Source organism: Molothrus aeneus, chromosome 24 (genome assembly GCF_037042795.1).
Source record: "Molothrus aeneus isolate 106 chromosome 24, BPBGC_Maene_1.0, whole genome shotgun sequence".
Lineage (NCBI taxonomy): Eukaryota > Metazoa > Chordata > Aves > Passeriformes > Icteridae > Molothrus > Molothrus aeneus.
In genome coordinates, this window is record NC_089669.1 from 2,047,808 (window position 1) to 2,073,798 (window position 25,991).

A 25,991-nucleotide genomic window follows, 5' to 3' on the forward strand; every position below is an offset into this window, starting at 1 on the left:
CGAGCACGAGGGGAGGCTGCCCATATGCTGGGCCATCTGCACCGCAGGCGGGAGGCAGCAGCCCAAGGGGGAGGAGGAGAACCAGGAAAAGGAGGAAAAACAGGGAAAAAACTGGAAAAGGAGGCGGTGGCCGCTGCCCTCAAAAAAAGGAAACCAAAAGGAGCATCACAATCCTGCTCTGGGCACGTGCCAGTGGCCCCTGGTCCCTCCCTGTACCCATGGCATGGATCTATCCAGCCCCCACTGCCCCTGCTCGGGACCTCTGGGATTCAGGAGCTCCAGGATTCCCCAGAACCCAGGGCAGGGGCAGAATGAGACCCCTCCCTCACTTCTCTGCAGGTTCTTGGGCTGGGAATTAGGAAAAAAACTCCTTTTTTTTGTTCCTTTAAACAAGCAGGGCTCAGTAAAGCTCAGGATTTTTGTCTGGGGTCCCTCCTGCTGCAGTCCCAGCTCCTCTTCCCCTGTGTTTCAGGACAGGTTATTTGATCTTCCCTGCCTTCTGGGATCCATCCCAGCTCCAGCTCCTCTCCCTGTTTCACCCCCAGCCTCCATCACTGTGGGGTGGGGGACTGGGATAAGGAGTGAGGATGAGCAAAGGAGAGGAGAAAGGATGGGGGCACCTGGCCTGGGCTCCTCCTTCCTGAGATCCCAGCTAAAGCCCCAGTTGGGGATGGGATGGGGAGGTTATAAACATGGTTTTTTATTAATTTATCCCCTCCAGACCTCTTGGAAATGATGAGGGGTGGCATTGCCAGCCTTGGTGTCATCCCATGGAAATCCCGTGTCTGTGTCAGAGCAAATTCCAGTGTCTGGAGACTGTCCCAGGATTGTGGCCATGGCATGGGACACCTGGGAACCCGACCTGTGGCCCTGCTGTCCCCAGACCCACTGGGGAGGGGTCCAAGAGCCTGCAGGACCCATCCTGGCTCCATCCCCCATCCCCACTGGGATGTGCAGCTTATTCCCACCCCAGCAGCCTGGCTGTGCCTTTGCCGTGCAGCAGCTTTATTCCATTTATTCCGTTCATTCCGTTCATTCCGTTCATTCCATTGATTCCTCACGCGGTTCCAGCGGGCAGGACCCGTCCCCTCCCGGCTGCCGCAAGGAGCAGCCTCTGCTGCCCTCTACCTCCGCCGGCTCCGCGGGGCTGCGGGGGCCCTGGGGAGCCCAAACCATCCCGAGCCGAGGCTGGAAGGAGCTGGGAGCTCCCAGCAGCAGCACCTGGACTCTCCTCTCCGGCCTCTGCTCCGTGACCGCCCTCCAGCATCAGCCCCGGGGATTCCTCGCTGGGAACGCTGCCCTGATCCCTGGGGAGGAGGAGGAGGGAAGGAGGTGGAAAATCCCTTTGGCAGCACTTTTCATCGAGGCTCTGCTGCCAAAACTTTGTGTCCCTGCAGCTCTGCCCCCGAGGGCAGCAGACAGTGCCGGGCTGGGGCAGCATCGGCATCCGGTGAGACCAGGGTGGGCTTGAGCCCTGCTGGCTCCTTCCCTTCCCTTCCCTTCCCTTCCCTTCCCTTCCCTTCCCTTCCCTTCCCTTCCCTTCCCTTCCCTTCCCTTCCCTTCCCTTCCCTTCCCTTCCCTTCCCTTCCCTTCCCTTCCCTTCCCTTCCCTTCCCTTCCCTTCCCTTCCCTTCCCTTCCCTTCCCTTCCCTTCCCTTCCCTTCCCTTCCCTTCCCTTCCTTTCCCTTCCATCTCCTTTTTCCGCTTTTTGGCCTCAATTTGTCATTTTGTGTCCCTCCCTCTCCGAAATCCCCGCTCCCACTGATGTTCTCTAACCCTTAGAGAATATTTGACCAGCTACTAAATTATTCATCCCTCGGAGGTTCGGGGCAGCTCGGGGCCCTCCTGGAGGATTAACGAGAGCCATAAATCAGAGAGGAGGAATTTGGAGGAATTTCCCATTCCCGGCCTGGGTCCCCAAATGCCGCTGGCAGGGAGGGAGCGGGCGCTGCCCCTTGCGGCCGCTCCTTGTTTAGGAGCTTGTTAAATGCAGAACTTAAACAGACTCCGGGAAGGGGATGAGACGCAGCAATCGCTGGCTGAGGGGGAAATTGGGAGGCTGCCACCTCCGAATGCTCCTTTTGAAGGTGCTTTTTGCAAACACCGCCATCAATCCGGCTGAGGGGGAGGAGGAGCCGAGGCTGCTGCGCCCTGGGGATGGGGACAGCGGCACTGCCCGCTTGGATCAGGCTGTGCTGGGGGTGGCAGAGGGGACAGGGGTGCCCCAGGGGCTGCTGGCAGCGCTGGGGGTGTCAAAGGCCGGCGGGTTTTGCCCGTTGTGCTTCAGAAGGGGTGGGCTGGGGATGGAGAGAGGTCTCTGCATCCCACTGGGATGCTCGGGCTGGTCCTGCACTGCTCGGGGGTCTCCTGGCCAAGGCACAGTGACACGTCCTGTCCCGGGTGTCCTGAGAGCCCCAGGCAAGGATTTGGATGAGGCCCAGGGAGGAGGAACCCAGCACAGATCCCAGCTCTGACAGCTTTCCCTCCACCACCAAACCCTTCTGCTCCCCCTGCACTCTCTGGCTGAGATTTTAGCAGGGTTTGTCTTTATTGCCACCCTTCAGGAAACCCCAGGCTCACCCCGAGGGGCTCAGAGGTGTCTGGGACAAGCCCTGGACCCCTCCTACCCCTGAGGCCAGCACAGGGAGTCCACAGAGGGACCAGAGACAAACCCCAGCTCCCTTTTGGTAATAAATAAATGGATTTATCTCCCCGTGGGATGATGTGAAGCTGCAGCCAGACCCCCGAGGTGGGAGCTTCACCCCTCCCATGCTGCTGCCAGCCTGCCTGAGCCCTGCTGCTGCTGGTCCCCCACAGAAATGTGAATTTTGGTTTATCACGTCTGCCCGGCGGGCAGCAGGAGCTGCACAGCGAGCCGGGGGAAAGCGCAAGGTAATAGAGGTATTTATTAAAGCAGGGAGGAAATTTATATGCTATTCCTGCTTTTTCAGCTCTCAGTCATCGCCGAGGGGAGAGGAGGAGTGGGCAGCCTGTGCAGGAAATCACCAGGAGTCTGTTTTCTGCCCATTTGTCAGTCTGATGAACAAGAAAAATACGGGCAGGCTGGGTGAAGGAGAAAGGCAGAGTGTGGTGCACGGTCCTGCATGGCCAGGAGCAGCCCCAGGTGCTTGGGAAGCCTCCCTGGATCCCTCTGGAGCTGGGGGATTTGTGCCACCAAGGGTTTGGGGTGCCTGAGGGTCCCTGGGTGGGGAGGGGGAGATGGGAGAGGGGCTGTGGGGAGGAGAAAAGGGCTCAGGATGGGATGGAATGGAGGGAAAAAGGGATTCTGGTAAGGACAGGATGGAGGAGAAAAGGGGTTCTGGAGGGGTCAGGCTGGAGAAGGAAAGGGGGTTCTGGAGAGGATGGGATGGAGGAGAAAAGGGATTCTGATAAGAACAGGATGGAGGAGAAAAGGGGCTCTGGAAGGGAAAGTCTGGAGGAGGAAAGGGGTTCTGGTAAGGACAGGATGGAGAAGGAAAAGGGGTTCTGGAGAGGATGGGATGGAGGAAAAAAAGGGTTCTGGAAAGAACAGGCTGGGGGAGTAAAGGGGCTCTGGAAGGAACAAGCTGGAGGAGAAATGAGGCTCTGGAAGGGAAAGTCTGGAGGATAAAAGGGATTCTGGAGAAGATGGGATAGAGGAGAAAAGGGATTCTGGTAAGGACAGGATGGAGAAGGAAAAGAGGTTCTGGAGAGGATGGGATGGAAGAAACAAAGGATTCTGGAAAGAACAGGCTGGAGGAGAAAAGGGGCTCTGGAAGGGAAAGTCTGGAGGGGAAAGGGGGTTCTGGAGGGGTCAAGCTGGAGGAGGAAAGGGATTCTGGTAAGGACAGGCTGGAGGAGAAAAGGGGCTCTGGATGGAACAAGCTGGAGGAGAAATGGGGTTCTGGAAGGGAAAGTCTGGAGGAGAAAAGGGATTCTGGAGAGGATGGATCAGAGGAGAAAAGGACAGGCTGGAGGAGAGCAGGGGTTCTGGTGGGGCTGGGCTGGAGCAGGGCCCTGGCAGTGGGGTGAGGTCGATCCCAGTGTCCAGAGCCATCACCCCAACCCCTGCAGCCCCCCCTTGGCAGGGCCCTGCAGCTGCTGGGGCTCTGGAGCGTTTGGCATCTCCTGGAGAGGAGCACTGGGGAGTGCAGACCCACCGGCTATTAAGTGCTAATAATTCCCTCCTTTCATTTGCAGTTATCCACCTACATGTGAGAGGCTGGGATTTTGCTGACACTTTCTGGCTGGGAATTGAATGCTGCCTGAATCATCCAGCCAGGGCCATTTGTTCATAAAAGTAAGGAATTGCTGTTTGAATCCTTTTATTGCTGCTAACGTGACACAGGCAGCCCTGATGGATTCGGGCTGGGGATGTGACACAAACGTGGCCCTGCTGGGGATGTGACACAAATGTGGGGACTCCTGAACCCTCCTGGGTGGGAGGCAAACACTGCCTGGGTCTCCCTGAGCTGCTGGGGCTGTGCAAGGTCCCCCTGGCACTGTCAGGGGCAATCCTGGCTTCTCCCAAGCCCAAATTCCAGCAGTTTTTCCCTTAAGGAGCAGCTTTTTCTCCTGGTAGCAGGGTCTGGGCACTCCAGAAAGGGATTTGGCCCCCCAGCCCTGTGTGTGATGGCACAGAGGGAAGGGGGCAGTGTTTGAGGGTTTTAATCTTCTTGTTCCTTGTGGCTGGACAAGGAGATGTTTTTCCTTTGGCAGAGACAAACGAGCAGAGCCAGACCCTCTGGCATGGAGCTGCTCCTTCTGCACTGATGGGATAAAAATGTCCTGGGAGAAATCCAGGCAGTGCCATCCCAGGATGGATCCATCCTCTCCAGAATCCCTTTTCTTCTCCAGACTTTCCCTTCCAGAATCCCATTTCTCCTCCAGCTTGTTCCACCCAGAACCCCTTTTCTCCTCCATCCTGTCCTTACCAGAACCCCTTTCCATCAGCCCTGGCAGGATGAGGGTTGTGGGGAACAGCACTGGGCCAGCACCTTGGTTTGTCCCTTTTTTTGGGGTTCTGTCTGTGCCCAGGGCTGTGGGGCAAAGACCAAGAACACCTCACTGAGATCTCCCCCTCATCCCTGTGGATGCTCCAAATCAGGACATTATAAACTCCAAGCTGCTTTTCCCTGAGTGCTGCTTGCACAAATGAGAACTGATTTAAAATGAATTGAGCCAATTACTGCAGTTTTCCTAAACCAGCTGACAGCAGTGCTGGGATGAGGAGGAACAGTCCCAGCTGCAGAAGGATGGGAGTCAGACACTGAGATGCCCTTTGGGCCTGAGATTCCAGCTGTCTCCATTCCCTGGATGAGTCTGGCTGCTTTCCTCAGTTTGCATCTGAATTTAGGTGGCAGCAGTGCCAGGCCAGCAGCACTGGAGCAGCTGGTGGTGCCTGCTCTGAGTGGGTGATGCCAGGATGGTCCCTGCTGGTTGCAAATGCAGTGCCTGGATAAATCCACGGATTCATGGAAAAGTGGAAGGAGAGAACTCCTGGGTGATTTTGGAAGAGGAACCTTTGGTTGAAATGCTTTCTGCCATGGAAGGGTTGGGTCTGTTGGGCTGGGTGAGGTTTGGGTTTTGGGTTGTCTGGTGGCTGCTCCTCCCCTGCTCCCATGGTTTGAAGAAATCAGTTCTGAGCTTGGTTTGGGGCTTTGTAGGGAAGGAAAAAAGGCTCCTGGGATGGGCAGAGTGAATCATCCAGCACAGCAGGAGTGGTGTGGGAGCAGCTCCAGAGCAATCCCGGCCAGGACCCCAAATTTGGGTGGGTGCAGAGACAGGAGGGTGCCTGGAGAGCTGGGGCTGCATCCTTCCCCTCCCAGGCCTGGTGTTTGGGGGCAAAAATGCTTCCCAACCCTGCCTTCCCATGCCAGGGATGAGCTTGGGATTTCTCACTGGTTTTGGTGGCTTTGGACCCAAAAAGGAGGAAAAACACCAGAGGGGAGGTGAGGGAGGGGAGGAGGGCGAGGTTCTGGCACTGGGATCGCTCTCCAGCCACTCCTGAATGAATTCACTGACACAGGGAACAGTTTTTTCCCTGATTCTTCCAATTCTGTCACAACGCTGCCTGGAAGGGCCCCAGAGGAAGGGGAACTTGAACTCTGTGAGAAGCTCTCAGCTGAAGCTTTATTTAAGGCTACATGGGGAAATCTTAAATATTAAAGTACTAAAACGCCTGGCTGGGCAGTGAGGGCTGTGCCCTGTGTCTCTTTTTGCCTCCAAACACCTTTGGTGCTCCAGCTGATGGGGCTGCCACCTTGTGGGGATGGTGTCACCCACAGATCCCCCTTCCCATGGCTTTTGGGACAGCTGCAAGCTCCTGTCTTGTGTTCCCGCAGCTGGCCACCAGCATCTTGTCCCCACAGCCCAAGAGAAAGGACAAGGACTGAGCATCTGTGTTTTTCTCTGTGCTGCTTCTGTTTATTTCTTAGTTTTTTTAAACCCCTACTCCTTGACTGCAGATGTCCTTGTGCTGACATGAGATTATTTATTTATAAAATATGTACAGGAAAGCGCTCGGGTCCCGGCCCCACCCTCCAGGGTTGGCCGTGCCTGTCCAGCCAGAGCAGAGGTGGAAGGGGAATTTCTCTGCTTTGGAGTGGGGAACAGGAGAAGAAAGGAAAGAGCTGAGAGGGATAGAGATTTCAAAGGACATGAGCAAATATTTACAGGTTCCAAGACAAAAAAATGTATCTACAGTGCTGTCTTGGGGATAGAGGGAGCTGGGCTCCCGCCCGTGGCTCCGTTTGTTGTATTGATTTATAGAGGCTGCAGGAATCGATTCCTGCTGGGAATCCCGGCGGGAGCGTGGCTCCACAGAGCCCCAGGCTCAGGCCCTGCTGAGGGGCAGGTGGGGCCACCCCAGCCACAGGGTCCTGCTCCTGGGGCTTTGCCAGAATATTTAGGTTTTTGCAAATGAGGCCTGGGTGCTCCTGTGATGCTCCCTGGAGCCCAGGGAAGGGCGATGCTGGCGGGGTGTGGGATTCAGGCAGGAAAAGGTTTGGGGTCCCCATCATCTGCTGCTGTTCGAACTCAGTGGGGACAGGTGGGGACAGTCCCCCAGAGGTGCCGTGCTCCTGGGAGCAGGTCAGAGTGGGAGCACTCTGGCAGAGCTCAGAGTGCCACGTGTGGGTCCCCGTGGATGTGTGGGGTGGGGTCTGCACAGCTATGGCAGGACGGGCACAGCTAAATTCCCCTGCAGGGGAGGGGGCCGGGGCACGAGGGAATGGCTGGGGGGCGTCTGTCTGGGTCCCCGAGCTCAGCAGGTCACCCCAGTTCAAACTGTCCATGCTCTATGCAGGTGATACTTGGCTGGAGGAGACGGAGGAGACCTCGGTCTTGCTCTGGGATACAGTGGAGGAGGTGTCCTCATCCCCAAAGGGGTTCTTGCCGCAGCAGATTGTGGTGATCATGCAGTTACGGAACTGGGGAGGGGAGAGAAATGACAGTGGTGGCACTGGGGGCCAGAGGGGATGTGCCACAGGGCCAGGAGTCCCTGGATGGACTGAGATCCTTCTGGGAAGGAGCAACGTGCCCATGGAGCCCCCAGATATGGGTGTCTCACCTGTTTGTTCATGAGCACATAGATGATGGGGTTGTAGAGGGAGGAGCTCTTGGAGAAGAAGGCAGGCACTGCCATCAGTGTGGCCGTGAAGTCGGCGCCCTTGTTGGTGAAGATCCAGAACGCCACCACGGCGTAGGGCGTCCAGGCCAGCATGAAGCCCAGCACCATCAGGATCACCATCCGCGTCACCTCCTTCTCTGCCTTCTGGGTCGTGGCCGATTCCTGCTGCTGGGCAGCTGCCTGTGCACACAGAGGGTGGTGAGGGGCAGCTCTGCAGCCCCAACTCACACCCCTCAATCCTGCCCGAGCCACCCCCCCGTCCCCATCGGTCCCCTCCAGCCGTTACCTCGCGGACTTTGCAAACGAGGCGCCCGTAGGAGAAGAAGATGATGACGACGGGGATGATGAAGTGGATGACGAACATGTAGAGCACGTAGGACTCGTTGTGGAAGTCGGGGTTGTGGGTGTAGTAGTCGGGCCCACAGGAGCACTGCATCCCCTCCGGGATGTACCTGGCAGGAGAAAGGTGGGAATCTGCTCCAGGACCCTCCCTGAGGGGCAACAGGGATGGAATTCCCTGAGGATGGGGGATGCTGGAAGGGTGGTACGGGTGGTTGGGGTGCACTCGAGCACGCAACGTCAGCTTGCTGTGACACCCCCTCCCATGAGAACGGGACATTCATTTCCCTCCTCCAAGGCCAAGCACTTCCCTGCTGGGAGCCACCTGCTCTCCCTGCAGGGATGGAGGGGTCCAGGAGCTGCTGGGGATCCTGGGGCTCACCTGGACCAGCCGAAGAGCGGCGGGGCAGCGCAGGAAATGGCCATGACCCAGGTGAAGGCGATGCCCATCATGGCGTGGCTGGCGGAGAAGCGGAAGTTGCCCATGGGCTTGCAGATGACGATGTAGCGCTCGATGGCCAGGACAACCAGGGACCACAGGGCAACCTGGCCTGCGGGGAGGAGAGGGAGAGCCCATGGAGTGGTCAGAGCCCGCCTGGGCTCCACCTTCCCTTGGTGCTTCCACAGAAGAGCAGGGGGAGCTGGGGATCAGCGTGGGAGAAGCAGCATCCTGCTAGAAAACTGGGAATCCTCCACCCGTAACGTGCAGAAGCTCTGGGAGCCGAGGGGATGCTGGGGGCGGAGGGGTTTTAATAAATTAAGAATCAAGGCAGTGAATCCCACCTGGGCGTGGGGAAGCACAATTCCTGGCAATGCTGCCGGATGCCTCCAAACCTGTTGATTCCTTTAAATTGTGCATTTCACGAGCCTTCTGCTGGCGCTGGATCGGGGGAGGTGCGGGGAGGGGGGGGACTGTGTGGGTGGGAAACGTGCACATGTATTTATGAGGGATAATTAAACTTCAGGGGATTTGGGAGCGTTTAGTCGGTGCTGTAAGCCTGCTAATGCCCCCAGCTGTGATAAGCTGCTGATAACGACACCCTGTGCTGGGATTCGCTGGGGACCTGCTGCTCGCACAGCCCGCTGCTTCCCAGCCAACTTCCTTCCCTGGGAACAGGAGCCTCCTCCTCCTCCTCCTCTGAGAGGTACAAACATTGGGAAGGCAAAATAACACTGCCCAAGGCTCACTGAACAGGGATGGAGCAGACTTTGGGATCTTCCAACCCCAAGCCTTTCCTTGCCCCTTGGATTGGATCAGGACATTCAGCTGTGCCTTTGGCAGAATATTCATGTTTTTAAAATGTGTATATCCAGAGCAGCATCACTGTGGGGGATGGCACTGTTTAGGGGAAGGACAGCAAAGTCCCTGTGGTGGCTCTGGGTCTCTCCAACAAGGACTGGTGGCTGTCAGATCCATCACAAGGTGTGGCGTGGGCAGGGCTGCCTGCGTGGGCTCCGGCTGCCGAGTGAATTCTCCCTGTTTTTCTGCAGGGCCAAGTGTTGGCAGCACTCGTGTGTGTCCCTGAGAAATGCCTCAAGGAAAATCCCAAGGGCGCCCAAATCTGGTGCAGCTGGGACAGAGCTGAGCCATCCTTGAGGAGCCTGGGAACCACCCTGGATCCTCCTCACCTTCCTTTTGCCCCTGGATAAGCTCTGAGCCCTCTCGTGTCTCCACACCTCTAGCTCTACCATGGGGTTCCCTTCCTGAGGGATTTCTCTTCACTTTCTAAACCCTCCATTTCCCCAAAAAGGGAAGCCTTTGGGTTAAGGAATTATCATGAAATCATGAAGGTTGGGAAAAGACCTCAAGTCCAAGCCTGTTCTTGGTGCGAGCTGCTTGGCGTTGATTCAGGAACACGCCGTGGTCGTCCCTGGCAGGTCTCTGGCAACCACCTTGTTACCAGGGCCAGGTGACCCCAGGCTGGATCCTACAAACAAGGATCCCTTCCCAGGCTTCCTTTCCCTGCCACCATGCCATGGAGGCTCCTTGCTATCAAGACCAAACACGCAGAATTCTCTTTTCCTCCCCCATTTTAAGAGCAGTGCGAGCCCCACACGCGGAAGAACAACGCTGCACATCCCAACAGTGCCATGAAGGGACGGAACCAGACTCCCAAAGCCCTGGAGAAGGAAAGTCCAAGCCCTCATTCCCATCTCTTACCTCCCAGCGTGGCAAAGAATCCCTCCACGGCACAGCCAATGGGGCCAAACACGAAGTAGCCGTTCCAGGCGGTGTAGAAGGTGACGGTGAAACCAAAGCAGGCCATGCACAGGTCAGCCACCGCCAGGTTGACCAGGATGTAGTTGAGGGGCTGCCGGAGCTTCTTGTGCTTGAAGGTGACCAGGAGGGTGAGGAAGTTGATGGGGAAGCCGGTGGAGATGAGGAAGAAGATGTAGCAGCACACGAGGCGGTATTTCCAGGGCTCGGCCAGGTAGTACTGCGGGTACTCGAAGGGGCTCCGCACCACCCCGGTCTTGTTGGACATAGGCACGTAAAAATTGATCCCCTCCGTCCCGTTCATGCTGCCCTGGCTGCGGGAGCTGCTCCGCCGGAGGGGTTTTCTGCAACGAATCGAGTTCTGACCCTGATTAATGAAAAAAGGGAAGCCCCACCCCTTTGAGAGGGTTCCCCTCCAACCCAAAAAATGGATGAATTACGAGGAGCAGCAGAAGTGGAGGGGATGGAGGCGGTGCCCTGCCCTGTGCCGCGCCGGGGGCTGGCGGTGCTGCGCCCCGGGGTGGTTTTATACCCTCCGGCCTCCTCGAGGGAGGGGGGAGGCTGACGAGGGGCTCGGCTAACTTTGTATGACAAGGGCAACGGGATTGAGAGGGGTTGATGGTTTAAGCACCCTCTAAGCAGCCAGTTGGCCCCAAAACCTGCATTAAAGAGTATTAATTGCCATTAAGTGTTTAATGTTGTTTAAGGTGTTGGGGGCAGGAAGGGATGGCGTGGGGAGTGCTTGGGAAGAGGGGCAAAGGTGGGAGGAGCGGTGGGGAGTTTGGGAGGGGCCGATGTGAAAATGGGCTGTTCTGGGGTCCACAGTGTGTCACAGGCTTGGGGTGTCCCTAGGTGGCTGAAGGACCCTGTGAGACCACTTGGGGACTGGGGAGTGGCCAGCTCTGCCCCACTGACCTTGGGGAGGTCACTGGGGGAAGACTGGACTGAGCTTTGTGGGGCTGAGCTGTTGGCTGGGCTCTGTTTCAGGCACCTGGTTCAGTGTGAGGACTGCTGGGGTGTGCATCCCAAATCCAGGCTCTGCTGACACAGCCAAAGGCCTGGAGCTGGCCAAAGGTAGGAGGGGAAGCCACTTCCCATCCCAAAGGTAATGCAGTTGGTAATTTTTTGGTAAATGCAGCATTTTGGGGCAGAGCTCTTGGTTGTGTGACTCTGATCACACCCCTGGTTGTGCCACGGGGCAGAGGAGAGCAAAGACGTCCTGAACTCCCTGCAGAGAGTGTGGATAGACCAGCACAGCCTGGGAGAGCCAGAGGGATGGAAGGGAGCTTTTCCCAGGCTCCCAGCACGGAGTGTGGGATCCCCAGGGCCAGTGCCAAGGCTCCAGCTCATCCAAGTTCTTCTTCCCCATTTCTTCCTTCTGGGTCATGGGGGCTCCTTCTCCAGGGGACCTGCCTAAGGCGCCTTAGGGCAGCTCTTCCATTAATCCTGGGGATGTGGGGGGTTAAGGGAGCTGATCGGATAACGAGGTAAGCTGGGCCTCCTCAAGGCACAGCCCATGGAAAAAGTCACCGTTGTCCCATGGATAAATGAGGTCTCCTGCACGCCTGGAGCATCTCCGAGCTGGAGCGGAAGGCTGAGGGGGTGTTGGGATGGATGGTGTCCTAATTCCTGATCCAGTGGGTGCAGAAGTAGGACGTGGTGCAGGGAAGTGGGTCAGGCCAGCCTCAGGTGCCCTGGGATGAGGGTTCCTCACAGGATGGATGTGCTTCTTGGAATTGCCACACCACGAAGCCACCAGGCACCAAATTCCTGGTCCAGGTCTTCCTTGAGGGGATGAGGGGAAAGTGGAGGAGCCCCATGGCTTCTCAGAGACCTTTTCCTGGAGGAATTTCCTGCCTCTCCTGGCCATTGTCAAGCTCAAAAAATTTCTACAAAAATTTGGCACATTGTTGCAGAATGAATATCAAAGGAAATCCCAGAAATTCTAATCCACAAAACCAGCTGTGCATCCATCTCAATTCCAGTGTGCACCTCCCAGTTCCTATGGGAGAAGGCAACTCCCTCCAGCTCCAATATTTCACTGTGGTGGCCCAGCTTCAAAAGAGAAAGCAAATCCTCAGCTCCAAGATTTCACTTCAAAAACAATTGGGCCTCTCTGCCAGTGCCAGCAGCATCCCAAAGTTCTGCAGCTTCTCCAAGGTTTTGCATCTGGGCACGGGTACCCCATGGGAAAGTAAATTGTCACCTCCCATCCCTTCCTAGCACCCCTTTGGGGTGTCCTGCCCTCTTCTAAAGTCAAGGTTGGTGCAAAGGAAGCTGTGGGGGGAACAGGGACACTGAGTCTGGGTGCTGGGAGAACACTCAGCTGCACTTTTTGGGAGAGGGACCTTTCCTGGCTCAGCAGATCCTCTCCACTCACCTGGCAGCTGAGTGTGGAGGAGATTTGGCTTCATGGGTGGTTCCCAGACACCTTTCAAAGGGACAATTGGACTGGAAGGGTTTCAACCGACCTGGACCAGGTCCTTACCCTTTTTGGGAGCTGCCTGTGGAGCAGGTAAGCCTGAGCCACCTGTGCTTTGTAAAAGGGCTGTCCCCTCTCAGCTGTCCTCACGGATGTGTCCGCTGGGGTCACTGCCCCAAGACTGGTGGATCTAGAGCTCTGGGCAGGTCAGCACACCCAGAGCAATGGCCAAGGCCTCGAGTAAACCCAGAGCAGGGAAATGACCCCACTGAGAGTGCCTGGTCCCTCCAGGACGTGTCCTGAATGCAACCTCAGCTCCTGCTGCAGCCCTGTCACAGGGATGGCTTTAATTTGCTGTCTCTTAGCAGGGAAAGTTTATGAGCTGCTCTCTCTCCAGGAGAGCTCCCGGTTGTTTTCTGTGCTGACTCTACGACAGCAGCAAATTCCAGGCCCTGCCTAATGCGGGAGGAGAGCTTTGCTGCTCTGTGTTTGTCCTCAGGAAAAGGCTTTTCTTGCCCCTTGCAGGTTTTCCTGCTTTGAGCTGGGATTGTCTCTGGCTCATTGTTTGTTGGCGCGCGGCGTGACGGGGCCCTGAGCTGCTCTGGGCTTTCATGCCCTGTGTAAAGCAAGGGATGATAATTATAATCAAATAACTGGCTTGCACAGAGCTGACACGCCTGGTTCACAGGGATCAGCGACAGGCAGAGCTCACACAGGGGAGGGGGGCTCCTGGAGCCCTTTGTGGTGCCCATCCCCAGCCCTGCCACAGGAGCCGCTTGCCCAGGGACACTCAGGGAACACCTGGCAGAGCAAGGTGGAGGGAAATGCAAGAGCACAACAAATCAGTCATGAAGGGAACATCTGTGCTGATCTCCTGGTGCTGGGCTGACACACAGCCCCATGAACCCCAGCTGTGAGCACAGCTCTGACTGCACGGCTGGGCTCACTCCTGTGCTGCTGGCTGCTTTTATAACCAGTGCTGCCCTGAATCTCCCTCCCGTGCGGGCTCATTCCTCCCCAGTGGGCAGGAGAAGAGGGAGGAATGTGCCTCTGGGTGCCCTGGGAAGACCCCGTTTCCTGTATCACATAGCAGCCACCCAGGGCCGCGGTGCTGAGCCGCTTAGGCCGGGCTTGGGAGCTCCCTCGCCAGGAAAGGGGTTAAGGCAAGATAAAGCCACAGCGTTATAGAGACCATATGGAGGGGAAGAAAACCCTTTATCCTGTAATTGGATTCGCTCTGCACTCGAGGTGAGGCTGAGTGGAGCTGACAGGCCGTGATGGGCGAGGCGCTGCCAGCCGCCCGTCCAAAGCAGGATGTGTGTGCACAAACTTGTAGATCAATCCATTAGAGTGGATCAAATAGATTTAAACGTGTGGCAGGGAGAAGGAGGACACTGATGTATTTACAATTGGGTTCTCTGGGCCAGCCCTCCCCCAGCAGGGATTACCTGGCCATGGCTGGTGGCCCTGTGGCTCTGTGGCCGTGCCCTGGGCACCCACCCAGGGCAGGGGCTGGGGGTGGACAGGGAGGTGACCCTGCTTTTGTCACAAAAAATAAGAGTGCACAGCAGGCTGTCTTTTGTGTTTCATGCACAAAATTTGAGCAGGAGGGACCTCAGCTCCCGTTTTCCATGCAGGTTCTCCATCTGCATCCTGCTCAGGGTCTCCCCCCAAGCCACAAAGCAGCTGGGATGTGGGGAGAGCTCCCCCACGCCAACCTCTTCTCCTGGTATTTGCACGCTCTGTCAGCTCCCAGCCTTTTCCTCCCGCTGCTGATCCAGGTAATGTCTCTCCAAGCGCCGCAGGATTTCCTTGGAGAGACAGGCACTCTTTGGGCCCTGTCATTTCGCTGCCAAGGAGCTGAGCAATCCCGGCTCAGCTGCGAACCTGCTCCGCTCCGTGTGGTGCTGTCAACACTTCTCCCTCGGTGACAACCCGGGGCTGCGGCAGAGTGGGCAGGTGTGCAAGACATTCCCCCGGCCCCACAGCGAGGAGCAGCTGGCACAGCCCAGCCAGCAGATCCGGCAGATCCCAGCAGATCCAACAGCTCCATCAGATCCCGGCAGCTCCATCAGATCCCAGCAGCTCCATCAGATCCCGGCAGCTCCAGCAGATCCCAACAGCTCCAGCAGATCCTGGCAGCTCCAGCAGATCCCAACAGCTCCATCAGATCCCAACAGCTCCATCAGATCCCTGCAGCTCCAGCAGATCCCAACAGCTCCATCAGATCCCGGCAGCTCTGGCAGCTCCATCAGCTCTGGCAGATCCCTGCAGCTCCATCAGATCCCAGCAGCTCTGGCAGCTCCAGCAGATCCCAACAGCTCCAGCAGATCCCGGCAGCTCTGGCAGCTCCATCAGCTCCAGCAGATCCTGGCAGCTCCAGCAGATCCCAACAGCTCCATCAGATCCCGGCAGATCCTGGCAGCTCTGGCAGATCCCAGGAGCTCTGGCAGCGTTCCTGGGGCTGCATTGGGAGTGAGTCGTGCTCTGCCAGGGGTGATGGCAAAAATGCTGCTCTGATCTCCCTGCCTGGCAAACTGGAACCAGTCTGGATTTTGGTCTGGTTTCTGGGCTCTCTGAGGGAGTTACCAGGGACCTGTGTCCAGCTCTCCTCCTCTGTCTGACACGGGGCAGTGCTTGACTGCAAAGTCAGAGAGACAAAGGAAAGGATTTTCCCAAATTCCCAAGGTCTGCATGTGCATGGCACCCCTCCCCACCCTGCAGTGTCCACTCGAGGTTGGCTGAGCAGCCAGGAAGGGGGGCTCAGGCACACAGAAATAATCCAGCTCTTTTATTTTTAATTTGTAAATCTCATTTGAAGTGGAATCCTGTTACTCCCGAGGGCCTTGTTGTGGCTGCTCATGGCTTTCCACAGCGATGCTGTGAACGTGCTGCTTCGTTTTGTCATAACTGGGTCAATTTTTTTTTTTTTCCTTTCTAATGCGAGCCCTTAGTTTTCTCAGTGGAAGCCTGGACCCTGCTGTGACACGGGCAGCTGGGTTATAATCTTATGGGAATCAGCACGGAGGAAATTTGGGGGTTGCCTGCTTGTTTCTTCTTTGCAGCAGGGCTGTTCCCTGCTGCCTGGCTGGGCTGGCTCCTCGCTCCAACATCCCCAGAAACAGCCAAACTGCTGTCCCAGCTCACAGAAGAACCACATCCTGGCAGTGTTTGTCCCTCAGCCAGGTGCAGAGCCCCATTCCTGCCTCCTGCCCCATCCCAAGGCCCCAACTCCTCTCGGTGGTGGCAGCATGTCCTACACCATGATTCATTCTTTCTGTCCCTACTTTAAAGCCTTTTAAGGATTTGCTCCAGACCAAATGTGTCCATCCTCTCCCTGTGCCCTTCATCCTGTAATTGGATTCATTTCCTCCATTCAGGGCTGCTCCCCATCCCTTTATGTAACAGCTCTGGCTCTGGCTGTGCCACTCTGGGTTTGATCCACAGCCACTGACACCAGCACAGGGTTTACTGCATGTTGAATCCCATATTGACCCTTTTTGGGGGCAATCTGCTCCCTTTTCCCTCTCCCATGGGATGTGGGCTCTCTCCAGGCTCTGTGTGGCTCGTGCTGCAGCTCCATCCCAGCACGATCCCTCCAAGCATGTGCAGCTCCTGCTCCAGAGAACAATAAACCAAACAGCCCCGTGCAGGGGAGCCCAGGCAGGATTGTCTGGAGAAATTATGCATTTTCCCACCCCTTTCATTAATATTTATTCTTCTTAATTCCCAATCTTTACTGTTTAGCCCTCTAAAGCCTTTGTGGTTGAGAGGCTTTCGCTGAGGTTGCTATTCCACAGTGAAGCAAAATAACCACGGATTAAACGGGCATTTTATCAAAAGTGAGCCCTGTGCTGGGATCAGGCCTGGCTGCACAGGCCCCGAGGCTCTGCAGATCTTTCTGCTGCTGTCACAATTTTCCATTCTGCTTTTCCCACATCCCAGCTGGGATGGATGTGCTGCTGCTCCTCTCCGAGTCTCTCCTGGGATCCCTCACCTGGGAGCTCACTGACCTGCCACAGGAGTCTCTTTTTCACCCTGAAGCCATCCAGCTCTGCCTCCTTGCTCCTCCCAGGATGAACTGGTGCCTTGAGAGCCAGAACCCTTCTCCTCTGTGGCAGATAAATGGCCACTGATTGCTGAGAGGTGCTGGGATGAACGGGGAGACTCCAGTGAGAGCGCCAATAAATCCTGGGAATCTGGCATCATCCAGTCTGGGGAAATCTGCTGGCAGCTGGCACTGCTGAGCACAAAGATGCTGGACCCCTTCTGTCTCCCCTTTTCTTTCTTTCCATCCTTTCATTCTCCCCCCCAATTGTTTTCCCTGCCCTTCTTTCCTTCCTCTTTTCTTTCTTTTCCCCTTCTTCTTCCTTCTGCTTGTTTTCCCTGCTCTTCTTTCCCTCTCTTTTTTCCCTTCCTTTTCTTTCCCCCCCAGTTGTTTTTCCTGCCCTTCTTTCCCCTCCTCTTCTTTCTCTCCCTCCTTTTCTCCCCCCTCAGTTGTGTTCCCTGCCCCTTTTCCCCTCAAAAGCCCCCCCAAAAACCATCTGGGGCTTCTTCTGGTGCCTTGGTGTTGGTGCTTGCAGGGCTCAACCTGATCTATTGGTGTTGGACATGGGAACAGGGCAGGGGAAGGAGGGAATGAGGCAATGAAAGGTCAGAGGGTGCCTGGAGTATGGAAAAACTGAATTCCTCCTCACCAAAATGAATAAATATCCCCTGGGAGCAGGGCAGGGATCTCTTTGGCTGAAATCTGAGTGATTTCCCTGCCTCTGAGCTCTCCCATCACCTGCCTGGGGTCACAGCACCCCAAAAGGACAGTGGGGTGCCCAGGGATGTCACCCAGCCCCACGGGACAGACCAGTCACATCCCCTCCCTGGGTGTGAGGCTGCATTTTGTACCATTCCTAAAAATATTCCTGATCCCTCAAGTGAAAACCGGGTGGCTCAGATTTGAAAACCAAAATGGGAACAGCTGAGCTGCATCCATCGCGTTTTCTCACCTCCTCTCCCTTCTCTCTTCACTCCTTCCACATCGGGGAGAGGGTGGCAAAGGAGTGACCGAAAATGTAGAGAAACCAGGCAATGAAACATTTTTCTCCTGTTTATTTCTTTCCTTATTTGAGAGAAGAGAAAGTTTTTCTAAGCACAGACATATATTTTATTAGAAAAAGGGATTTAAATTTTTTTTTTAAATCTCAATGAAAGAGGATTGTTATGGTTTTGGTCAGTGCCTGTCCCCTCCAGCCCTTGCAGAGAAGCCAAATCCACCCAGGCTCTGTCCAGAAAACCATTTTCCCTCTCTTTTATTCTTTCATGGAAAACTGAGGCAGCAGGTAGAATTTCCCCAGTTTTGGGGTGCACAGGTCACCTCAGAGCTGGTTTCAGAGAGCTTTGGGTGTGCTGCTGGCACAGGCAGCTCGTTCTGCCCCCTTTCCTTGGCACTGCCACTGCTGCCAGGCCCAATGGACTGCACTCCACTGCCAGTTCCCTGGGAAAACGACTCCCAGTTATGCCACATGTTTAACTTTCAGAGCAAGCAGAGCTGCACTCAAACCCATCCTGCCCATCATGTTTCTGTTGCCTCTAACCTCTGCTGCCACTTGGCAGGGGAGTTTCAGGGGCTGCAGGTTGCAAACTGTGCCAGGGATGCAGCAGGATGGAATTGTGGAATTACAGAGCTGGCAGGGAGACCTCCAGCTGGGATTTTTTATTTTCATTTATCCTTGTTTTGCAGCCAGGATGTGCCAAAAGCTGCATTTATGGACTGGGCCGAGCCAGAGCCAGGAGGTGCCTGTTGCTCCCACCTGCCCTGGCACTCCCAGACCTGGAGTCAGATCCTTTATTTTCAGCTCCACGATTCCTTCCTGTCGGAGCACTCTTGCATAATTAAGAGGTGAAGCTGGCAGGCTGCATGCAGCTAATACAGATATGATTAATTTTCGTCCCTCTGTTTGATTTGGAAGGTTGTCCTTCCCCAGGCAGAAGGCTCCATCCCAGATGCATGGAAAGCTGCCAGACAGACACGTCTTGGAGGGACAGTGGGACAAGACACGGGGAAGTTCAGTGCTTTGGAAAAGTGACCTTTCTTGGTAACTCATTTGTCACTTCCCAGCACCATCTGCTGACTCTTCAGCTGCATCCATCACAACCGTGTGAAGAAAAGCACTGGAAAAGTCAATTAAAATGGGAATGGGATGGGGTTTGTGCAAATTGTTTAGGGAAGGGAGGGCTCACCCCACACTGTGTGGGTGACATCCTTTGCATCACCCTCAGCCACATTCCCAGGGAGGTTTCCAGGGAGCAAAGCTGAGCTGGAGTCTCTGGGAGCTTTGTGATAAGCTGGGGAGGATGCCCAGGGATCCAGGAAGCACCTGAGTGCTGGACACGAGGTTTTTCAGGAGGGCTGTGTCCCAAATCGAGCGTTATTGACAGCTGTGACAGCAGCAGGCCCTGTGACACCTGGTGTGCCCGTGTCCTATTGACTGGCTTCAGTGGGGCCAGGTGACAAACAGCATTCCCAGGTGAGAAATGGCATTCCCAGGTGACAAATGCCATTCCCAAGTGACAAATGCCATTCCTGGGCTGGGCAATGGCTGTTCCCCATATCCCTCCCCAGGCAGGCAGGAATGCTCCCCCTCTCCCAGCCCCTGGAGCCCGTGGATGCAGGAGGATTTCATGGCTTCCCAGCTCGTGTTTCCCTCCTGCTCCTCGCCTGGCGGCTCCCAGACTCCCTCAGGAGCAGCACCAGGATGTGCCTGGCCTGATCCCAAACCCTCTGGCATCAGCTCCTGGCTGACGGTCCTGGGAGAGCATGGATGAGTTGTTGCTCAATTCCCTCCCTCTCTCAGCACCTCGTTTGTCTGGAGAGGGATGACAGTGCAGGATTTCTGTTCCCGAGGGGGATCGGTGTGCCAGGCTCAGTGAGGATGGGAGAAGGGGCCACTTGAAGGCTCCAAGTGGAAATTTTGATATTATTGTGATTTGCAATTACAGTAGAAATATAATTGACACAGGTGTCATTGTAGTGCTGGGACATTCACATCCTAAGAAACTCATTCTGCAGGTTCAGTGTCTAGAAACACAAGCCAGGGGAGAGGAATTTCTCTTAAAGATGGAGAAACTGAGGCAGCAGCTGATCTGCCACAGCTGTGGGACCACCAGGAACAGCTAAAGAACGTGGGGAGGGAGCAGAAGGGATCTGCCTGGAAACGAGAAACTCAGAAAACTCCAGTGCAGATAACATTCCCTGCCTGGGAAAGCCGTTTCCATGCAGGCCAGGCAGCTGGACAGGGTCACAGGTGAGCGACTGCAGTGCCTGCAGGGGTTTATAAAGGGAGGAGAAGCAGCAGGAGCACCCAGGTGTGACAGGAGGGAGAAGAGCTCTGACCTCCAGTGTCCGTGGCTGCACTCCCAGGTAGGTCTTGGCAGCTCTTGGCCACAGCAGAGCCAGCTCAGAGGAGGAGGGAACGAAATCGATGCTGAAACAATGGGGAAGGAGCTTTTTCCCTCATCCCCACCTCGGGAGCACCGATTCCAGCAGCTCCTGCCTCCTGTGGGCACCTGGCAGACACTGGGCACTGCCACGGAGCTGTGGGAGCCCCAGTGCCCTCTGAGCAGGCAGAAAATGACCCTCAGAGACAGCTCCTAGGGCCAGGAATGGTTGGATTTTTGGGGAGACAGGTCAGTAGTGAATGTCCTGTCATTGTGCCAGCTGCCCACCCCTCCTGCCCCCAGGCTGGCACTTGACTGGGTTTTGAGGGGTGTCCCAGCCCTGTGTGCCCGCAGTGCTGATGCTGAACTCAGGATCCTCCTGCTTTTTGCTTTTCCCTGTGGAGCTGGGAAGCAAATGCACCAAGTGCTCTCTGCCTGGAGAGGTGCTGAGCTGGAGATCTCAGGGCTGGAATACAGGTCCTGCTTGCCAGGCAAGGGAGGGCTCTCAGCAGGGCTGTTTCTGAGTGGGGAGGTCTGTGTGGGTGTTTTTCTGGGAGAAGAGGGAGAGAATCAATTCCCAAAGGGATTAGCCAAGAAGAGATGAAGGAAGTGACTGAGTGTGTTTTCTTTGTATTCAGCAGTATTTTATTTATTTATATATTTACTGCAGCGATAGAACAAATGAAAAAGCACCAAAGATTGATGCTGCTGAGGTTGCATTGCAAGGGCAGAGCTGGAGAATTCCTGCTTGGATCCCTGCAGGAAACAGGGCTGGGACAGCCTGGGATGTCCCAGGGCAGGAGGTGGCTCTGGTGGCCCAGTCTGGGTGGGCAGGGAGAGATGGCACCAGTGCAGTGCCCAGGGCAGGGAGAGGAGAGGGTGTGACTGACAGGTGCTATGGAAAGGGAATATTTATTAACTTCCACTAGCCTTTGGTTCAATACCAGCTGATATTTATGGGAAATCTAATTCAGGAGTCAAATCTAACTTAACAATGTCTTCTCAATAATGTCCAAACCAAGAGGTTGCTGAAACTAATTAAGGATCAGGCTCCAATCAGGTGGAGAAGTTAAGCTGTAGGACACCAGACTTCATTAAGTCTGTCCAGAGAGAATATTTTAATATTTAAAGAGAACATTCAATGTTTACATAAGTCCTTTCCTGAGGTGAAGTCACAGTTAGATCACTTCAGAGGTGGTTTTTAAAGCCCTATATTCCAGGCTCAGACAGAAAACGCCTTTCCCATTTCCCTTGGATTCAATGAGGCTTCTTAAGAGACCCAGTCCACCCAGGAAGGTTTTCAGTGGTGAGGAAAATCAAACCAAAAATTTAAAAACCAGCTGGTTGAAGGATTTTCTCTTTACAGCACCTCTGTCTGCCATGCTGGGATGGATGGGTTTGCTCTGGAGGTGTTCAGGTCTTAAACCAACACAGCTGCAGGGCTGAGGCTCCAGAACTCAGGGAGGCTTGAGCAGTCCTGAAGGGCTGGGCTTGAAATCCTTGGAGATGTTGCTCAAGAACAAATCTGTTTACACAAACAGCTTTGAGAAGAGAATTGTCAGTCAAGGCACTTCTATTCTCAGTCAAAGCACTTCTATTCTCAGCTCAGGAGCAACTGGAAGAGTAAATATCCCTCAGGTGGGCTGGGGCTGAGCTGGGTTGCAGCTGGTGCAGAGCCAAAGGCGTTTTTGTCACAACTCCCTCTCCACTCCTGCCCTGGTGTCTCCTTTCCTGTGCTGCCCAGGCTCTCAGGATGGTTTCGAGGAAGGTGGTGGCCAGTTTGCTGCTGGTGTCCCTGCTGTCCGTGCTGGCTGAGCAGACCCAAGGCTTCATGCCCTTTTTCACCCAGAGTGACTTCCAGAAAATGCAGGTAACCCCTCTGGAATGAATAAACCAGGATAGGTTTCTCCTGCCCTCATCCCCCAGACTGCAGTGCACACCAACAGGAGACACTGTGATATCCTTCTCCCAAAATCCACGGCTTTGGGGGGAGGCAGAGGGGATTTTTAAGGTGTGAGACAGAAAGGGAGAGCCTGGACCCCCCCCACCAAAGGTCTGCCACACCTGTGGGGGTGTCACCTGCAGTCCCTGCGGGTCCTTTCCCTTTCCTGGAGCTGGAATTCTTCCAGAGCAGCTGCAGCCTCCCATCAGCTCAGCGATGGCTCTTTTGTTGTAACAAATAATTAACCATCCCCCGGCTGGTTGTCACCTCTGGGACGTGCCGAGAGAACGTTTTTCCTTTTGAAGTGCAACAAATACCGTTGAAAGGTGTCAGGCAGGCTCAGAGACGGCAGCTTCTGAAACGCAGCCCCAGCGAGCTTCCCCCGCACTGCCGAGCCCCTGGATACCGGGAGAAATCCCATTCCCAACACCTCCCCCTGGATAACAATTGCTGTTTGTGGGGAGCACAGGCATTCTTCAAAGTCCTTGGGGAGGATGGGGACACACATGGGCTGTGCTTGTGCCCCACTGCCCTTGCAGCTCCGTGTCTGCCAGGGATTGGGGTTTTCTGGATGAACAAAGGGGAAATCTGTCTCCCTAAAGGCTGTCCCTGCCCCTCCTGTGCTCACATGCTGGACACTGAGCAGGGCCTGTGCCACATTTGATGTGTCCTGCTGTGTCTGTCATATTCCAAAGCACCTCTGGCTTTTCCCAGAGGGTCCTGAAGGCAGCTAAATAAACGGGGATGGGCTGACATTACAGACCTGCAGAAAGGCTGGGAAAACGCGACCTCTGCACACGCAGGGCTGGTTCAGTTTCCTTGCAGTGCTCCAGCACAGACCCAGGCCAGGCTCCGTGGGACAGCTGGGGAAGGTCCCAGTGCTGCTGTCAGCTCCCATCTCCTGCTGACAGGGCTCCGCCACCACACGCGGCTCCTGTTTACTGCAGACCCGCACACCCTGCCCCCAGCACTGCTGGATTTCAGTCCCCAAAGGCCACTCAGGCCACAGCTGATGGGCCCTTCTCAGGAGGATTCCACCACCTCGCTGGGTCTGTGCCCAGCGCTGTGGATTCCTGGCTGCTGGGGCAGCACAGGGTGGCTTTGCTGCTGCTCCCAGCATCACCAACTCGCCCCCTCTGCTCTCTGCCCCGAAACTGCAGGAAAAGGAGAGGAACAAGGCAGGGCAGAAGAAATCCCTGAGCTCGCTGCAGCAGCTGGAGGAGGAAGGTTTCCCTGAGCAATCTGGTGTGGATCTCAATGCAGCCAAGGCCCTCCAGGTATGTGGAGCCACTGGACTCTGAGAAGCCCACGAGGATATGCAGGGGATAAGGAGTCCAAGAGATGTCCCCTGCCTGCCTGCTTATATCAGAGAGAAGTTTTAGCTCCACCCTAAATTATCTTGGTCTTTCAGCAGCCAGGTCACCCCTGAGATCCAACAGCTTCTCCCTGAGGAAGATGAGAACAGCTTGAGGTCTCTTTGCCAGGCAGTGAAGCCCAGCCAGGTGCAAGGCAGGAACTCCCAGTTCTGCTTCAGCTCCTGCTCGGAGTCACCTCTGGCCCCAGAGTTCTCTGCACTGGAGAGGCCTTATTTAAAAACTTGGGCTCCAAGTCTGTACACAGAGCAGAAAATGGGCAATTTTAGGGATTGAAGTGCCAGGCTAAGCCCTCAAAGGCAGACTTACCTGGCGAGCTAAGTCTGAAAATTGTGCTTTGCCATTTGAGCACAGGGAACGTTTTCCTGTGTGGGCAGTGCAGGGAGCTTGGCCATGCTCTGCCAGCAAAAGGAGGGTGCAGGTCCCCCCAAACAGGGACAGATCCTCTGGGACAGACAGCAGGACCAACCAGGCTGGAATTTGGCCGAGGCACAGCTTAATGTGCAGCTCCTCCTGCACTTGTGATGCACCAGCACTTGGTAACAGGATTTAAACAGCAAAATGCCCAGTTCAAAGTGTGAAATATCAGCACATCCCTCAGCTGGCCAGCACCAGAACAGAGCTCTTTGCTTCAGGCACAGCTGGCTCCAAGTCCAGCAGGCTGGAGCAGGACCACAGCTCGTCCTCAGCTGTTGCTAGGGCAGGAGCTCTGCAGGCTCAGGCTGGAAGGGTCCATGTGCCACACAGTGGAGGATTAGAAGGTTCAGAAATTATTTTCTTTGCATCCCTGCTGCCAGGAGGTGCCTTTATCTGGATTTCTGAGCCAGCCCACGGGTTATGCAACAGCACTCTGAACAACTCAAGAGTGTGTTGCCTTCAAAATGTTGCTTTTCCCCATATGAGGCTCATCTTCTTCCCTCCAAGTCCTAAACCCTCCACTAACTCGATCCAAGTGGGGTCAAAGCACCCCAACCTTCCTCCCTCTGCTCCCCTCACCTTTTTGTTCTGATTTCTCTGGTTTCCTCCACAGCAAGCCCTTCCTGTCAGAGCTTGGCTCACCCCAAGGCAGCTGGAAAAATACCAACATGTCCTGGAGAAACTGCTGGCAGAGCTGTTACAGGACACCCCAGATGGTACTGTCAGAGGGTTGATTTCTGCCTTGGGAATTCTGCCTTTCCTTCTTCTCACCAGCTCATCAGCACAGAGATATTTATATTCCCCAGCAGGGTTTTTGTGTCGTGTTTGCTCACTTTGTGGAGTCCTCAGATCCCAACCACTCCCGTGTGCACCCTTCTGGAAAGGTTATTTCCTCCTAAGGTGCTGCCCAGAGCTGATATTGACTGGAAGCAGCAACACAACCCTTCCCAGCAGCTCTGTTTGCCACTTCCCTGCTCCTCCTCCTCCCAAAAAGTCCTCAGTCTCCAGGGAACAATTTCCAGCAGAGCTTATAACAGCAACTGTACCTGCGAGGGAGCTCAGCATGTGCAGCCAGCTTGGAACACCTCGCTGCCTGCACGGGGGCTTAACACTGACACTTAATTACCCTGCAATTTGCTGCAAATCCTCCTTTTCCTTTGGGAAATCGTGTGTGGGAATTGCAGCAGCAAATATCCAGGGGCAGGCTGTTGTGCTGCTCTTCCTGCCTGCAGCTTGAGGGATGGTGGGATGGGGCTGTCCCTGAGCCTTTGCCTTTTCTGGCATGTTTAAGCCCAAGAAAGGGGGTCCAACTCTCCCTGTGGGATTGCTCTGCTCTGCCTGTGCTCATCCCAGTTTGCCTCTGAGCTTTCAGCTGGGGAGCTGAAGGAGGAGGAAACAACACATAAATCTGGCGTTCATTCAGTCTTTCCAGAGCTTTAAGGACACTTGTGCTTTTCTCTCTTTTCTATTTAGCTGACTGATATCTGCAGGATCAGAAGAGAAAGTGATGGAGCTGCTCAAGCTGAAAGACTCCACTTATGTAAACGAAATTCGTGAGAGAGATTAACAAAATCTGAGGTGATTTAATAAATGTGCAGTGTAATTAAAAGGAGGATTTGTGTCTTCTGTCCTGCAAGCCTCTCAAACAGAGGGGGAGTGCCCAAGGTGGGAAAGAAGACATAGGAAAGGCTCCAGGTTCTGGGGAACATCTCTGTTTTCCTGAGCCCTGCTCTGAGAGTCCTGAGGGAGCTGGGCAGGGGCTCAGCCTGGAGCAAAGGAGGCTCAGGGGGAATTTCTGGCTCTGCACAACTCCCTGCCAGGAGGGGACAGCCGGGGGGATTTGGGATCTTCTCCCAGGGAACAGGGACAGGAGGAGAGGGAACGGCCTCAGGCTGGGCTGGGGAGGCTCAGGTTGGACACCAGCAGGAATTTCCTCATGGAAGGGGCTGCCCAGGGGGGTTTGGAGTGCCCATCCCTGGAGGTATCACTTGGAGGTGGCACTGAGTGCTCAGAGTAGGCACAGGTTGGACTCCATGATCCTGGAGGGATTTTCTGACCTCAAGGACTCTGGGATTCTGTGAAGGTGTGTGTCAGAGCCTGAGGAATCAATCTTTGAGGAGTTTAAGTCTTAGCCCTCCCTTTTAGCAATGAGGGAAACTGAGGCAAACCTTTACCAGATCTCCTGGCCAAACTGGTGACACAAGGGGGGGACCTGTATGTCCCTAACTCAGTTCCCTGCTC

General features: G+C 55.2%; 2 protein-coding genes and 1 long non-coding RNA gene across 4 annotated transcripts; 2 read left to right on the top strand and 1 right to left on the bottom strand.

The window, feature by feature from the left end:
- Nucleotides 1–1,239: 1,239 nt before the first annotated feature.
- Nucleotides 1,240–6,174, top strand: LOC136566255 (uncharacterized). 2 transcript variants are annotated; one of them, XR_010785004.1, is made up of 4 exons: nt 1,240–1,450; nt 2,951–3,123; nt 4,179–4,278; nt 4,698–6,174. It is a non-coding gene; the product is annotated as an uncharacterized lncRNA (long non-coding RNA). The 2 variants fall into 2 exon arrangements; XR_010785003.1 differs by having other exon boundaries at nt 4,179–6,174.
- A 1,024-nt stretch (nt 6,175–7,198) lies between these two features.
- LOC136566254 (green-sensitive opsin) lies at nt 7,199–10,469 on the bottom strand. Its single transcript, XM_066565323.1, has 5 exons — nt 10,109–10,469; nt 8,330–8,498; nt 7,895–8,060; nt 7,549–7,788; nt 7,199–7,408 (listed from the first exon to the last, which is right to left on the bottom strand). The coding sequence occupies exons 1-5, from the start codon at nt 10,467–10,469 to the stop codon at nt 7,277–7,279; spliced, it is 1,068 nt and encodes a 355-aa protein (XP_066421420.1). The 3' UTR covers nt 7,199–7,276.
- An 11,302-nt stretch (nt 10,470–21,771) lies between these two features.
- MLN (motilin) lies at nt 21,772–25,317 on the top strand. The gene is made up of 4 exons (XM_066565047.1): nt 21,772–21,888; nt 23,121–23,237; nt 24,364–24,466; nt 25,241–25,317. The coding sequence occupies exons 1-4, from the start codon at nt 21,772–21,774 to the stop codon at nt 25,315–25,317; spliced, it is 414 nt and encodes a 137-aa protein (XP_066421144.1).
- Nucleotides 25,318–25,991: the final 674 nt, after the last annotated feature.